The sequence below is a fragment of the Fulmarus glacialis genome, unplaced genomic scaffold, assembly GCF_000690835.1.
Source record: "Fulmarus glacialis isolate BGI_N327 unplaced genomic scaffold, ASM69083v1 scaffold6297, whole genome shotgun sequence".
NCBI classification, from domain to species: domain Eukaryota; kingdom Metazoa; phylum Chordata; class Aves; order Procellariiformes; family Procellariidae; genus Fulmarus; species Fulmarus glacialis.
In genome coordinates, this window is record NW_009225005.1 from 45,612 (window position 1) to 61,535 (window position 15,924).

The 15,924-nt window shown below is 41.9% G+C and overlaps 1 protein-coding gene across 1 annotated transcript in view; it reads right to left on the minus strand.

Annotated features, from left to right (window-relative positions):
• CARS2 (cysteinyl-tRNA synthetase 2, mitochondrial (putative)) overlaps positions 1–11,930 on the minus strand; it is a gene marked incomplete at its 5' end in the record, with an annotated part of 33,092 nt that extends 21,162 nt beyond the window's left edge. Inside the window, 6 exons of the mRNA XM_009582324.1 lie at positions 2,477–2,610; positions 4,634–4,763; positions 7,495–7,578; positions 8,309–8,414; positions 9,050–9,121; positions 11,813–11,930. Coding sequence (XP_009580619.1) covers positions 2,477–2,610; positions 4,634–4,763; positions 7,495–7,578; positions 8,309–8,414; positions 9,050–9,121; positions 11,813–11,930 — 644 coding nt within the window. The remainder of the gene's footprint in view (positions 1–2,476; positions 2,611–4,633; positions 4,764–7,494; positions 7,579–8,308; positions 8,415–9,049; positions 9,122–11,812) is intronic.
• Positions 11,931–15,924: the final 3,994 nt, after the last annotated feature.

Consider the following 15,924-nt stretch of genomic DNA (forward strand, 5'->3'; position numbering starts at 1 on the left):
ATTATTTTCTTTTGCAAAGGTGCCTAAATATTGACTTACTTAACTTCAGGCAGCCAGGCTTAAAATAGTTTGATGGTGTCTCCCTAATAAGGTACAGGTAACATCTGAGTTTGAAATAATATTCCTCTTTGAGACTTTCAGCACTTAGAATTATTTCATTAAAGAATCACAAAATACAAGGATTTTCATAACTTTGGCTTGGCGCTCTTCCCAGAGTACAAGTAATCTAAAAATAAAGTCCTTATAAGAAGATTTATCCCCTGTGCAGGGATTTTCTTCCTCTAATGGGGATTGCTCCTCCAATTCTGAGCCTGCTGAAATTCTGCAGTCTGTTACCAGAATAAATTGTTTCTGAAGCTGATTCATTTGCCCTGAATAATTCACACTATCGTCCCCCAGCAAAATTTTTTGACTTAATGAATGTAATCTGTCAGCTCCTAGAGAACCTCAGTGTACAAATTGCCCTTGGAATTAAGTTCTTTTTTTGGGTTGGGGTTTTTTTTTTTTTTTCAAATTTTATTTTTTAAGAAAAATTGACTCCTCTTTAGCTAGCTAGTTTCAAAGAGCACTTCCCCTATAGTTTCAATTCCAAGCTTGAAAGGTCAGTTTCACTGGTTTTCAACAGATGGCTCCACCTGGCAGTAACCAGTGCATCTCGGTGGAAGCACAGAGAATTCCCCAGCACTTAAGGAGCAAAGCACACCCTGAAGAATGCACCAGCCTCTGGACAATTGCTATTGATTTATAACAGGCTCTACACCGGGAACTGAAACTAGAATTCAATATTCATCCCGTACAGTACAAATATATATAAAAAAGAAAGCCCAAGTAATTCCCAGAGCGTAGCACAGGCTTAACTCTGCATCTTTTACTCAGGGAAGCAGCTCAAAGAGTTCACCAAGACATCTTGCACAAAGTACTGTTTAGCAAGAAGAGAGACTGCAGATTTGAACCTGACTTTCTATTGACTTCAGAGCTTTGGAGACCATCCAGAACCACCATGACTGCAATAGGAAGAACAAATTTCAAGATTTCCATCAACGTGAACAGCACTAGTACCATCAGACAACGATGTAGGTCAAAGCACTGTACAGCACAAACTTTGCCGAAGCACTATTGTGCAAAGACAGCAAGGAGCAGTTCTACATAATGCCAGGCAGTATCGTGTGCTGAAGACCAAGCGAGTAAAAGACACTTTGGTACAGCTTAGTCAGGCATAGCCAGCAAGGTCACTTCTGGGGGAAGAGACAAGGTCTGTGACATCTATGGGCTACACCAATATCAAGCACTCACGCTCCATAGGAAAGCAGAGAGACACTGAAGTTGGTCAGAGCACTAGAGAGAGGATTAAGGGACCATAGTGATGAGACTCAACATCTCCACTTTTGTACAGAGCCGAGGGGTGAGTGAATTGGTCTTTATGTAGTCCACAGATGTCACAGACCAACTTCTCCCTACCCACCAGCAACCTCATTGACCTGACCAGAGTAGACTGACTGCATCTGACTCACTTGGTCTGCAGCACGAATCTTGTTTCTCATACCAATCACTAGGCGTAATGCTACTGGTGGATAAAAAAGGCTTCCCAGGAGAATTTAAATAGTTATGGGTATGTGAATTGCACACACGGAACATCCAGTTGTTGGTTGCTGCAGCAGAGCGTCTGCCTGCAAGGCTTCCCCCACATTTCAAACCATAAAAAACATCCCAGCTCAGACGTTTCTCTGCAGGATCACACAACTTTGTGAGTTCACATATCCTAGCATTCTCTCCATTCTTATCCAGTAGTACAGATGTCTTTTCTTATCATGATTAAGCGCCTTTCACTGTATTTACAAACACAGGCTATTTGATTCTGCATGCTACTGAAAACTTTTTTTTTTAAGCCCACAAGCAACTGGTGCTGAGAGACATTGGAGAACAAGACCGGTTTATTCTATTCACAATGCTTTTAAAACGTTACCTGCCCACCTGCCACCTCCACTCCCTGTCTTCAGATACTGCGGGTTCCGGTTCTTTCTGGTTTTAGGAGGACTACATAAACACATATAGGGAAGATCAACTCTTTTCACTCTCTTCTGTTACAGCCAAAATACAATTAAAAAAGAAAGCCTATCACAAAGAGTACCCCCAAATTTTGAGAAAACTCAAATGAAAGGGAATGAGATTCTACAGGAAAAACTCTTCTTTCCACATTTTTAATTAGGAGTAAACACTGTGCACGGGCAATGCATATACTGTTATTTGGAGATCTCCCCAGATGAAATTCAGGAATATTTCACTGTGACTGCTTTATTAATAAAGGCATTCATTCTACAGTTTCAAGATTCACTCCCATTTATGTTTCTTCACTAGTGAAGACAGGAACTTGATCATTGTAGTAGAGCATCTGTTTTCATATCATACAAATACCAAACCTAAAAAACCAAACCCTTATATTTGTACAGGCCTTTCAGGTGATTAATATTTTACTTACCAGAATGCAAGAAGTAATTCCCCCATTGCTCACACTGATGATACACCTCACACTGTGCGATTTCATTTTCATGATGAGGAAATGCAAGATCTATTCCACCGGTATGGATGTCCAGCTGCTTTCCAAACGCTGCACTGTAACAATATTTTCCTGATCAGTAAGTAGAACACTACAAAAGCTTTTTGTGAAAGAAATGCAGAGGCCTGTATCTCACACAAGTAGAAAGTAAAAGGCAAGCCCCACACGCATGTGCACAGACACACACAGTCTTTCCACATGTCACGTTAACAAGTTGCTCCTGGTAGCTGGCTAGGTATTAATACTTTTGTCCCTTTTTGGGACAAAGCACCCTTGGTCTTTAACACCCTGGCTCACGATGGCTCTGCAGAAGCAGTTAGGGCACAGGAAGAGAACAAAATGAGGAGAAGAGAGGAGGGAAGAAAGACCAGCTGTTGCCATTTCCCAAGCCCATGCCCCTCTGCTTCCTCCTGTCTGCTCCAAAACCAGCTTAAGCACAGATGGTCACCGGAGGGGCCCTGGCTCATGCCTTCCCTTGTGCCATCTACAGAGGAGCACTGGCCACTTGCCGTTTCCTCCAACAAAACCATTAAGAGCTGGGGAGAGGGGAGAGACAGATCTGCAAAACACTCAGGGGCGGGAGGAGCAGCCGATCTCACCACAAGGGAAACTCCAGAGAGGAGATCAGACCCAAATCACAGCAGGTGGTTCCCTCCTCCAGGGCTGCACTAGAGACCAACACCCTTCTCATTCACCTTCCCCAGGCACACTTCAAAGACTTTTCAAAATTAGTTCATCTAGCTTACTTGAAGTGCTTTGAGGTCTTTAGCAAAACAGACAGGTACATAGGTATTGCTTAAAATGGGCCCTGGACAGCTGACTGGGACAGCAAAACACTTTAGGTAACTTACCAAAATAAGCTCTCCATTTTCCACAGTCCAAGATCCCTACACTTATGCTCTGCATGGGTCACTGTTTATTTACACGGCAGGAGCCTCATCCAGCCGCAGTAAAGTAAGTTTTTACAGAGAGAAATGCAGCCTATAAACAGCACCACATTAGCAGATAGGCCATTTTGTAATAGGCATTTTTTACCTGTGCACTTCTGTCACAGGTTGCACTTCAAATTCAGCATGTTCTTGTGCACTTCAGTTGCTTTAAGAACTGTTTCACGGTGCTGAAACTACTTACAGACAGAAAATCACCCTGATAAACGCTTTTCACAATCAGGTAGTAATGACCAACAACCCCAGGTGCACCAGCAAAGCATATGAAAGAGAAACCTAAAGCACCTGTTCCATCTACTTTCAGCTTGGGCTAAAAACTTAAGTTAAACAGGGCCAGATCTAAATAATTTGTTATTAGCTTCCAAAAAATCTGAGACTAATGCAAAACCAAGTACCACTATCAATCTTCCAGGAGAGAAGATTTAAAGTCCCTTTTTTTAAAATACAAATTAATAGGTCATAGTTAATACAGTGCAGGACAAAGTACTACCATCCTGTGGAGAAAATAAAACTTCAAATTAAGAGCAAATTAATTTAAACCAACTACAAGCAAAACACTACTATGCACAATTCACATCGTGCCACAGAGAATACACTGCCACAGAGAAATCAGAATATTTAATACTGTGGCTGACTTTTAAAGAGAGCTGAATAACGCTTAGATGATTAGCACGAACATCCACAACTGCTGTGAAGATAAGGCCAGCAAGATCTCATACACTCGCTGGAGTCAGGATGGAATCCCATACCCTGTCCTCCTGACACAGCACTACATGCTGAACTAGGTCCAATGGAGACTGCAAGAAGTGGGAGGGAGGCAAATGAAAGAGGTACCATAACTTTCACTAAAACTTTGGTTCAAGTTAAAAGACTTGCTAATCAACTGTATGATCCTGCACAGCATATTTTAAATACCCCAGTCTGTCCCAAGAGAAGGTGCCAAAATATAGTAAGACAGCTACGCCATTAAGGTGGAGCAGTGTTTGTTTGGGCCACACGTGACATCCCAAATTGCACAAAGTATTCACATTAAAACTGCTGATTGGAAAAAACACTTTCAATACTGTTACTACAATTGTACTGTGACTGAAAACAAAAAACAGCACTAGATTTAAAATCCAAGAAATCTGACCTTGATATTGTGGAACACTCAATGTGCCATCCAGGTCTTCCTTTTCCCCAGGGAGAAGTCCAGGATAGCTCTTGAGGTTTGGCAGCCTTCCACAGGGCGAAATCTTTACCATGTCGTTTATCAGTATCAACTACCAAGAATAAGTGATTTGTTAATGGGACATGTCTCAAAGAAAAAAAAAAAAAAAGAGCAAATGAAAGCAAGTGGAAACGTGCATTTAGTGAACTACTCAGATTTTAATCTCTTTCGCTCAACTCTTTTCCTGCAACTTTTCTCCCTTCCCCCTTATACACGGCTTCCACCTTCTCAAGCATTTGAAAAAAATAATGTGTTGAATTAGATTTCTGTAGGCTGAAAAGGTGGATTCAAGATTCTTTAATACATCTTATCCTTTTAGTCCTTTTGGCCTTCTCTGCTTTTACATCATTCATTTAGTTACTTATCAGCCAGTTTCCTAGGGCAAACAGATCGCACCGCAGCAGAAAAGGTAACAAAACCAACTCAAACCAAAACCCACAAACAAAGAAAAAAAAAAACCCACAACTTTTTCTCTGGGACATAAATAGTTTCTGGTTCAGATTCTATAAAACCAAGAAGAGCATGGAGATGAGAATCAGAACTACTCTTGGACAGTAGCAACCTTCCAGTACCATTTTCACCAATGGCTTCTCTACAAAGGTCTCCTCCCCAGCTACATTTGTTGCTTCCTTCACGTCTTTTTTGCCACGGTACCGCAGAGGGCGGTTCGTCTCTGCTGGCTCCTAACCCCTGGTCAGACACACATCGCTCCCCGGCAGGGGTTCTGAACTCTGTATTTTTTTGCTGACAGATACATGACCTCACATTTGACTGATGCGGAACAATATACTTATTTGGCTTGAAGGGATCCAGCTTGGCAAGCAAATCGCACTGTTTTAAGTTCCCTTATTCAACACCGCTCATCTGTTTTATCAGCAGTTGATGCTAGATTTACTTCTTTCCTCTACTTATTTCATATTGCTAATAAAATCACAGTGTACCACTGGGTCTGAACCAATCCCTGGAGCATTCCAGTATCAACACATTTTAATGGTGATTCTCGGCTATTTTTAGAGATCTACTAGATGGTCATTCTTCTTGAGCCATTCCGCTTGTACTTTACTGATATTACACAGAGTCAGTTTTTATTCAGAACGTCATGCAATATTAAGGGAAGCACATTACAAAAATCCATTTCACCTGCTTCATCATTCAAAATTGATAAGAAGTAAGGGGACAGAAATATAACCCTAGTTTTATCCACTGAATCTTCACCTTGGCTCTTTCACTAGTTTGCCAAGCTCTGGCTGATCTGTTGACTCCATCCCTCTTTCACCTTTTTTTGAGTATACTGCTACAAAAAAGCCCTCTTCACCTTCTTGGCTATAAGCAAAACAACAGACAAAATCTTTAGAAATAACAGTAGATTTACTTGAGGGGAAACAGGGTAAAACACAGAATCAGTCACGGTTGAGGCTGGATCACTTCTGGAGATCATCTAGTCCAACCCCCTGCTCAGAGCAGCCTCAGCTACAGCAGGCTGCCCAGGACGGTGTCTAGTTAACCATCCTCAGAGTAAAAAAGGGTTTTATTAGATTTAAGTGAAATTTCCCATGTTTCAGGTTGTGCCCATTGCCGCTTGTCCTGTCACCAAGCACCACTGAGAAGAGCCTGCCTCCATCTTCTTTGCTCCCCCATCAGGTATTTGTATACATGGGTAAGATACCCCGAGCCTCCTCTTCTCCAGGCTGAGCAGTCCCAGCTCTCTCAGCATTTCCTCCTATGAAAGATGCTCCAGTACCTTCATTGTACTTGTGGCCCTTTGCTGGGCTCTCTCCAGTATGCCCATGTCTCTCTTGTACTGGGGAGCCCAGCACTGGACCCAGCACTCCAGGCACGTCTCGTCTCATGCCGAGCAGAGAGGAAGGATCACCTTCCTTGATCTGCTGACAATGCTCTTCCTAATGCAGCCCAGGAGGCTGCTGGCTGCCTTTGCAGTCAGTAACTGCCTCTCAATAACTGTCGACAAAACGCCTTCCCTCTGAGAGCTGTAATGCTGAAACAACTCCAGACTCGAGCTGTGAGAAGTTTCTGGCTGCAATTCACCTGAGCATCAGCCTGCCAGGCATTTTCAGTAACTGCAAACAGATTTTTTTCAGTGAAGAAATATTGAACTTCAGTGTGCAAAGGATGCAGGAGAGCTGCACGGAATTCTCCAATGCTGATCAGACCCGACTTATGGAAACTACAGAGCGGCTCAGCAATCCTGCTCAGCAGCTGGGCAACCGCAGCAAAAAACACCCAGCCAGGGTACAGGCATGCTCTAGCACAGCCTATCAAGAGATTGCTCACCCTCACACAAATAGGCTGCTTAGCAGTAGCCCAGTGGTAAGTAACGGAAGAACCAAATTCATCTGATTAGCATGCATCACAAGGGTGCCACTGCCCGAACAATAACATGGTAGATGATGTTTCCCAGCATTTACCCTTGACTATCTCACTGCTGGCAAGTGCAACGGCTGAGACCACCACCTCACTATGAAGCTTCTATGTACCACTCCCAAGTATTTAAATAAAATTAAGAATCTTAATTGTTCTAGGGTACCAGAATAAAGGTATAAAGGGAACCAAATAAGAAAAGAAACCACCAAATTTCCTCTTGCACTGCCAACAGTGAATGCCTCAATAAACAATTAAAAAAAAGAGGCCTTAATTAACCAAAAAGCTGGTTATACACAACAGGTTAGAAAACTGTTTCAGACTGTTGAATGAAGGTTTACGCATAGATACATCACGAGTTCAGACAATGCATTAATACAAACAAGTTGGTGCCATGAACATACCTGCTTCATCTTGGGTATCAGGATAAATCGTAGTTAATACTCCATATCTTTTTCCCCAAGACTTAACATCAAAATAAACATTACCTAATGGAAAATAAATGTTTAGTTTTATAGCAAAGATGGGGCATATTCACGATGAAGAGGGAACATTTCCCTGAAAGCAAAACAAAACAAAATGCCCTTCAACTCCCATTTGAAATTCTGAGTTATAGATTCAGAAATACTGCAAAAGCAGTAGCACATGTTTCCATGTTACCAGCTTTTCAGTAACCCCACTGCATGTGCTCATTCTGCACATCGGATTACTTTGTATTCTGGAGATCTCCTGAGGTTCTTCCCTGCCCATGCACAATCAGCAATCCCCTCTCTGACTGAAACATAGCCTACTGCTACTCCAGTTATAATGCACTTGAATGCTTCTACAACCACCAGCTCTGCTAAAAAAAGATCCATACATTGTGCTTTGCAGGAATTTTTTTTTTTTTTTTTTTTTTACAGCACCTCCTGTTCAGAGCTAAGAGGTTCCCCCAACTCTCTTGTAGAAGCCAGGCCAGGACTTCCCCAAGGAGCTTAAATAGCAGCTCATTACAGTAAACAATTATATTAAGTAATGAGCTACATGTAACTTGGAAATTGAGTAATAGTTGTTCTGCCCACTCATGTCATCACAAACAAGTTGCTCACACCCTGTCTGTTAATCAACAGAAGTAAAGCCTGGCACAGGGTATCTCATCTGATCCCAAAACAGGACTACTAAGAGCACTGATTTCCTGTACATGTGCTGAACAAGGTTTTGCCTTGCTGTAAGTCTTACCTTGCGAGGTTGCATAAGCTTGTCCACTAGCAATTATTGTTTTTATAAAGGAAATTATCTGAGGAATATTGTCAGTCACTCTCATATACACTGTAGGAGGAAGGACCTTAAACAAAGAGTAACATCTTATTAACCTGTATGAAAAACACTGCTGACAAGTCCCTTCACTCTAAGAAACAAATTTTAAAGAACATTGTCCTTAATTTTACCTTTCAAAAGAAAATGTTGCAAATTTCATAAAAAGGTCATAAGCAGCATTTAAGATAATACACACACACAAAAAAAATCTGAGGGGTGGCAAAAAAATTCACTAATTTTTCCCAGTGGCTTACTCCCTGCTTCTGACAAGTATTCTGAACAAGAAGCAAAGACACCTGAAGTCGATGAAAGAATATTTGATGTTTCATATGCTTTAGATCAGACTATTTCTGCATTATAGTAAATATGTATTATCTGTGAACCAAAGCTCTATTGCATGGGGGGGGGGGGAAATCTGTGTTCCTAAAGAAATTTAACTTGTTCATTCTAGATCTAGAGTTTGCTTCTCACCCAATTTCCTTACTCAAAAGGTGTGCAGTATCTTCCCAGAAGAACGAAAAAGTAAATGAGTACTCAGTTTCCAAGCATCACTGTCACACAAGCAATCAATTTATTTTTTCAGATCAAACTGTCAAAATCAGATTCCTGACCAAAATAATTGCTTTAAAACACTCTTAAATTTAGAAGGTCAAATATCTGTACCTTTAAGGCAGCCATATCTTGTTTAAAGTCTTCTTCATAAATACGAGCAAGAGCTACTGGCGATATATTCATCTGAAAGAGAAGCAGATCAGTAAATCATAAATCAAAGTAATAATATAAAATATTGCAATCTTTTATCAGACAGTTAATAGCTAATTGGAAGACTTAATGAGCCCCCAAGGTAAAGAGTCAGAAAGGCTTATTAATCCAACATTCATGGGGAAGAAATGTAAGTTATAAATAACTTAAAAGTAGTGTTTCTATGCTTCTGAATTGCCAAAATATTAATACATATCTTTTCAGAGAAAGCAACCAAAGATTAAAATAACAAACTCCTTCCCTCCCTCATTATTTTCCTCTTGAGAAGGTCTTCCATTTCCAGTGACAAGATATACTACATGGGACGTGAAATTCATTCAACTTATTGGCAGGGGACACCAATACCACCTACACGTCAGAAAGACAGATCAGAGACTTGCAGGATGAGACAGGATATTAATTTTCAGTGATTAAGAAAAATAAGCTATTTCAGCTGATCATGGTTACTCATAGATCTCAGTACAATCAGGGGCAATGAACTGAAAGTCAGTACCACACTTTGCCACGTGCGGCACTTCTCAAGCACCTTCTCTGCATTTCTCATTGACAGGGTGACGGACAGGAACAGGGATCCTCGCAGAAGTAATGAGAAAGCGCAACCCGAAAGGAAAGACACAACTTGCACATGACAAGATACTTGTTCTCAAATATTCAGAAAAGGCCAGTGCTTGAAAGACACGTAACAGCAAAACCTGCCCTAGCAAGCAAAGTGGTATCAAAGTGTTTCAAATGCAAGCTTTTACATCTTCTCTGAGGATAAGACAACATACTGTCAGTCTCTCCAGCTTGCAGATAATCATTAACAGAATAAATCCAGTTTCATCCCTTCTAATTCATTACTGGAGCATCTTTAAGAGGTATGATTTTTAGAGCGCAGGTGGGAATCACTATTCGGACAAGCTCCTGGACAAGGCAGGAGTTCTGGTAAAGACAGACCAGATGCTCATCCAGCAATGAAACGAGGAAGATGCTCAGCACTGAGAAATGAAGGCACACTTCTGCCTACAGACCAGAGAGAGCGCTCTTCCAGACCCCAGCGACGGGACTCATCTCCCTAGACAGCTCAGCTGCTTCTTCGATCAGAGAGACAACGGTGCCTATAGGAGGAAGATGGGGAAATTCCTCCTGTCCAGACGGATGTTCAAAACACAAAGAGACTCATCAAACTCAAAGAGACCACTGAGGCCATGCAGCACGCTCATCATAAACTAGATGCCCAACTTTCAGGTTTTCTCTAGATGAATCCCACCAAAGGATGGAGAACAAGCTTAGGCATGTTGATCCTACCACTGTAATGCTTCAGGTACACAGGTCCCAACAACAAAATCAGGCTACTGAGGTAGAGGCCTCAGCCACCCAAACAAAATGTGCAGAACAGAGCAGGCATTTCAAAAAGTCACAAAAAAAAGCCATTACTGAAAAGATTACTTCATAGAACCAAAGAATGCAGTAAATGAACACAAGTTCTTTTAAAACATCATGTCATTTCCCCCTCCTCAAACATAAAATCTCCATAATGTCTGGCAATGAGGAAAAATTTTAAAGTGCACACGTATAGATTTAAAATGCCTGGGTTTTGGGGGTTTTTTTGGTTGTGGTTTGTTTTGTTTGTTTGTTTGAAGATGGCCTACTGCCTTAGAAAACTGCAAGTAAATGGACTAAGGGAACACACATGTGTATGTCTCAAGGAGCAGTATGCTAGTATTCATTTGAATGCGGTGCCCTATATTTAACTGCAGTAGTAACCGTTTACTTAAAGATTAAATAAAAGTGACAGCTGTCAAATTCTCCGGCTCCAAGAAACTGGCGTAAAGCTTGCAACTGCAATTTGATCCAACACATTCATTTATGATCCAGAAGACATGAGTTATAGATTCTAAAACCCAAACAAAAAATTCAAAATGCAGAATAAAACACAGAATACATTCTTAGCGTTTCAGGGTCCAAAAAGCCTTTCAAAAAAAAAAAAAAAAGAAAACAATTGGAATAATCATTCACCAAGCTCAGCTGGTAAAAAAGGTCTGATTAAAATCCAACTGAGAACCACTTATAGCCCCAATCTTATCAAGACTTACCCCTACACTCAATGTTAACTTTCATGTAGGCGACAAACTCGGACAAGACTGATAAAGCTTTCCAAGGCGCTGACGTTGCAGCTAGATGGTGCTCGGCACCTTTCAGGAACCACCCTCAGCCTCGCATGCGGTAATGCTATACTTACTACCTTTAACCATCGACGGGACACAACGCTTCCCCAGAACACAGCCAGAAGCTTACTGGCTGCTAAGTTTTGGGTTGCTTTGGGGATAAGATACTCTCCAACCGTGCTGAGGATTCACCCCGGCTTTTTCTTCCCCGCTGGCCTCCCAGGCAGGGGGCGAGGGCAGGACGCCGCCAGACGCGGGTGCTGTAACGCAGCCCTCCCTGCCTCTCCCCCTCACACAACTCTGCACCCATTTATCTCCACGCAGCTCTCGACGCCCAGCCCTCCGGACTCCCAGCCCCACTAGGGGACCAGAAGTCTCAATGTTTATTATCTACTAATTAAGCCAAACAAAACTCAACAAAAAAAAAAACAAACGCAGGTTAATTTTCCTATGTAGAAAATTTCCTAGCTGTAGAAAATACCAAAAGTTTGGGTCAAAGACTGCAGCAAACACCTACCTCATTGGCTCTTTTTATTATCTTGTCATCTATGTCTGTGATCCCCATCACCATGATAACTTCAATTCCAAAAAACCTAGTCATTATCCTTCGAATTATATCAAACCTAACATAGGAGCTGGAAGAGAAAAAACATGAGCTTTTAAACACGCAGTAGTAAGAATAAACTTAAACAAAAATAACCAACAGCACTAACAGCCACATGGACAATCTAAATACCCCAACACTTGTAATGAAAAGGTCTTCAGTGCATAAAGCGCTTTTCCAAAACCTGCACAAAAGTCAAAGCAAATTTCCCTTGAACTGGCCTACCCTCTTCTGGCATTAGTGACACATTACATCAAATTTTCTGAGTGTTTTCTTTTGTTGCATCTCTTTATTCAAGCACCGAAGTGCGTTGGAAGCTACGTGTGAGCCAGGAGACTCTCAAAGCGAACAGTACACAGTAAGACACACAGATCAGATATTCCTGAAATACATCCCTCTGGCTTTGTATATTCTAACAGGTTTTCAAAAGCCACAGGGCAGAAGAACAGGTAGAAATAAAACAGGGTTCAAATGAACTTTGCTTAGGGTTGAGTAACAACTACAGCTACCAGCCACCAATAAACTATTTCATTCACACACCGCCACAGATCTTCTCTGATAGCAAAGAAGAGCTGCTCTGTGGGTTATTTTGTTTTATTTACACTCGAGAATAAATTCTCAAAATTATTCAGGCTCTTCGTCACAAAACAGAGTATTTAATGCTGATAGACTGATGTACCTACAAGCTGTACAGGGCTGTGGCAGTCCCTTCTGCCACTCACAGACTCTCCACTTGTAATTCTCAAAACACTTTTTGGGTAAAACCCAATTATTAGGTGAGAGATTAGAGGGTGACTAGAGGCTCCGGGTCTGCCCTGCAAGGTGATGAGAATCCTCAGCCTGTGCTGGCTTTGGAGAAAAGAGAGCCCAAAAGGAGACTCACAGACCTACAGGTTCCCATTTCACCCGCAGCACCGCACGAACTGCAACCCCCTGGCTGTCAGAGCAAAGAAGTGTAAGCAAATATTGGAAACGGATTGGTATCCTTCCCCTTAGCTGCAGGGACCAGGTGGCATTAAGGTTCAGATTTATGGGTGTGTAATATCTTGATGAAGAAAAATACTTTTTGTTGTTGTTGTTTGCACTATACCCATGTTGAAAAAGGCTTTTTGAAAGCCTTGCTGCCAGGGAGATAGTTTTTAATGAATAACAGCTCACTGGGAATAAGGTTCATCTAATGTGGTGACACGATTCCATAAGAATATTAAATTGGTCTTTGGATCCTGTTCAGAGGAACAATGCCAGCATCAAAGGCTTGACATTAGATTTTACAGTCCTGCAGTTGTAGTTCCCAGAGCAGACACAAATTTTGCACTGTTCCCTCTCCTCTGATCTTCCAAGTGAATTGATGGAAGAAACACTGGAAGAGCCAGAGCAGATCTCCTGACATCTCAGAAAGCAAGATCCTTACCACTTCAATACTGAAAAGGAAAAAAAAATCAGGGGGGTGGCAGAGCAGGCACAAGGGACTGAATGAAACCTCCTCTTGTGCTTGGTTTTACTCTCATTTCCAAGCATTCAGCCAGGAACCTGGATGCCAACCAGGCTGCAGTTCACACCAGCACGATCGAGGACAGTCTCAGAACTGAGGGAAAAGATGGCATTATCTGCCCCTCTGATTTTTTTCTTTATATAGAATGAGTTTTGGATGTTGTATTGAGACATACAGAGCACCTGTTTCGAAGACTGGAAGCACAACACACTACAGAAAGTTGGATTATTTAGAGAAATAAGAAATCCTTGTGGAGGGGAAGGAGGAGGGGAGAAAAATAATAACGCCATTATTTTCAAATTCTTCTCAAGGATCTCAAGCTCATTTCCATTATTCGTTTCTGCATTATTACCTGCCGCATTTGTTGTGCTTGCCACAAGTCAAATGTAAGAAGGAGGGGAAAAAAGGAATTCTAGTGACAACATGTTGCAAGAGTACAACAAAATGATGGTATTTTACAAGAGTGGCACAGTAGCAACAGCCATCACTCCATTTGACTTCATGCTCTTTCCCAGTGCATCTCCTGGGCTGCAGACCTCCATCAGGAGCATGCATTTCAGCTCTCCCTACCAAAGCTCTACAGTTGGACCTAGCTACTGGGAAAAAATATACAATTTTTTTTAAAAAAAATATAGTATCAGGAAGGCTCCACCATCGTGAACAGATCAGCTGAGCAACAGGATGTCAACGCTGACACGTGCAAGACCACACACACTGGGAAGGAACAGCCAACTCCTCACACACTGGAGGGTTTCACTGATCAGAAAAGAGAGAGGAAGATCTTCACAGCAGGCATCTTGCCGCACAACACCGCTACAGGAACAACATGTCAAGGCGCTAAAGAGGCAGCAGAAAGAGTATAACACAGCTACTTATCTGCAAGATACACCGCTCCAAAGGCAATATTCGGCCCTAACTATTCTTTCTTAAATCAGCAAGCGAAGTGGTCAAACCCAGGTGGCACAAATGTATGGCAAACCTCCACACCAGGAAAGCTTGAAACTGTTAGTTTAGACATAGGATAAGAAGAGATGGGCAAGAGAACAGGCAGAGCGAGCAAGGCTTTCCTACTCCCTCCTTTAAGCAAAAGGGCCTGAAGGCAGGAGAACAAGGAGAACCACTGACAAAAACAGACATTCAAAAGCCACAGAGAGCTGCAAGACCAAAAGATGAAATTCTCCACCTCTATAAACATTGTGCTCTAGACCCACTATACCCCTTCGGACGGGAGCGCTTCTGCAATTCCCTCCCCTGTTACACCATGTCAGGGAAGACAGCCCCTACTGTACTAGAGAACCTCGACCGAGTGATGAAGAAAACAAATTTACTGGCATCTTTTTATACAGTTGCTCTCAAGTGAAGATTTTAAATTGTAATTATTTCAAGGTAAACTGTATCATAGCCTGTATTACAATAACTGTAGAATTAAATACACAAGTTGCTATGACTTTTTTTTTAAATACTAAAGTTCCCCTGAAGGTACTAAGTACAAACTAAATAATTCAAGATATCATTTTCTTGATTTTTAGATCACTACAAAAAAGCTAAGTTAGTTTTCTGCTAAGACTGGACAAAAGCAAGGAGGAAAAAGACACCACCACATACACACAACAGCATAGCAGCATTTAAGGAGACATTGCCAGCAGTGTTTTTACATGACTGGTGTTTTAAAACTTCCCTTTTACAGAAGGAAGGAGCAGTTGTGCAGTACTGCAATAGCTCAACATTGAACAAAATTCAACACAAGTTTCTGGCTGAAGTTGAGACAGGACCAGAAGCTGTGAAATGCCCTACATTAAAAGGGAATTACTCAAATACACAGCGTCTGATCTTCATACAGACAGCAATTATCTGAGAAACCCCTGCTCTTCCAAGGAACCCAGTGAATCTTGTTCTTTTAAGAATTAGGAGATAGGAGCTCAAGAGCAGCTGAGCTGCTGCAACTCCCCTCAGCTTCACAGGAACCTGCAGGCACCCGGCGTGTCTTCTCATCAGGCATGTTTTAAAACAACTGGCAGCAACCTTCTCTGGTGTATTTAAAGTATTTTTTCAAAATTACTTATAATGAAGCTGGTTTATTATTGTAATTATCCGAATGACCTATGGACAAAATGCTGTGCTGTTTTGCTTTGTTTTTTTTTTTTTTTTAAACACAGTAAGCCACTGAATTGTTACTATGCAAAAAGACCTTTCGGCTACCTGGGCTTTCCAACATTTAAGTACAGGTACTTTTATCTGTTAACCTTAAAAGCATCTTTTTAATAGTCAACCCGAACGGCTTTCCCTCGGTGCTGACACAGCGTCCGAGCTCAATTCGAGGCAGAACTATCCCTTCGCACGGGCGAGAGGCTCTGCTCCAGGACCCCAACTCCTCTGCGCGAGAGGTGACGTTATGCCGATGCGATCTGAAATAACTCACCCTGCCTCGCAAAAAAGTGCGTGTTCTTAGTACTTTTCACCCCACAAGTGTCTCTTTTCTGGACCAGCTGCACCAACAGCCCCTCCCGCGCCTCCCGAGCCCGGGCGGGGGGGG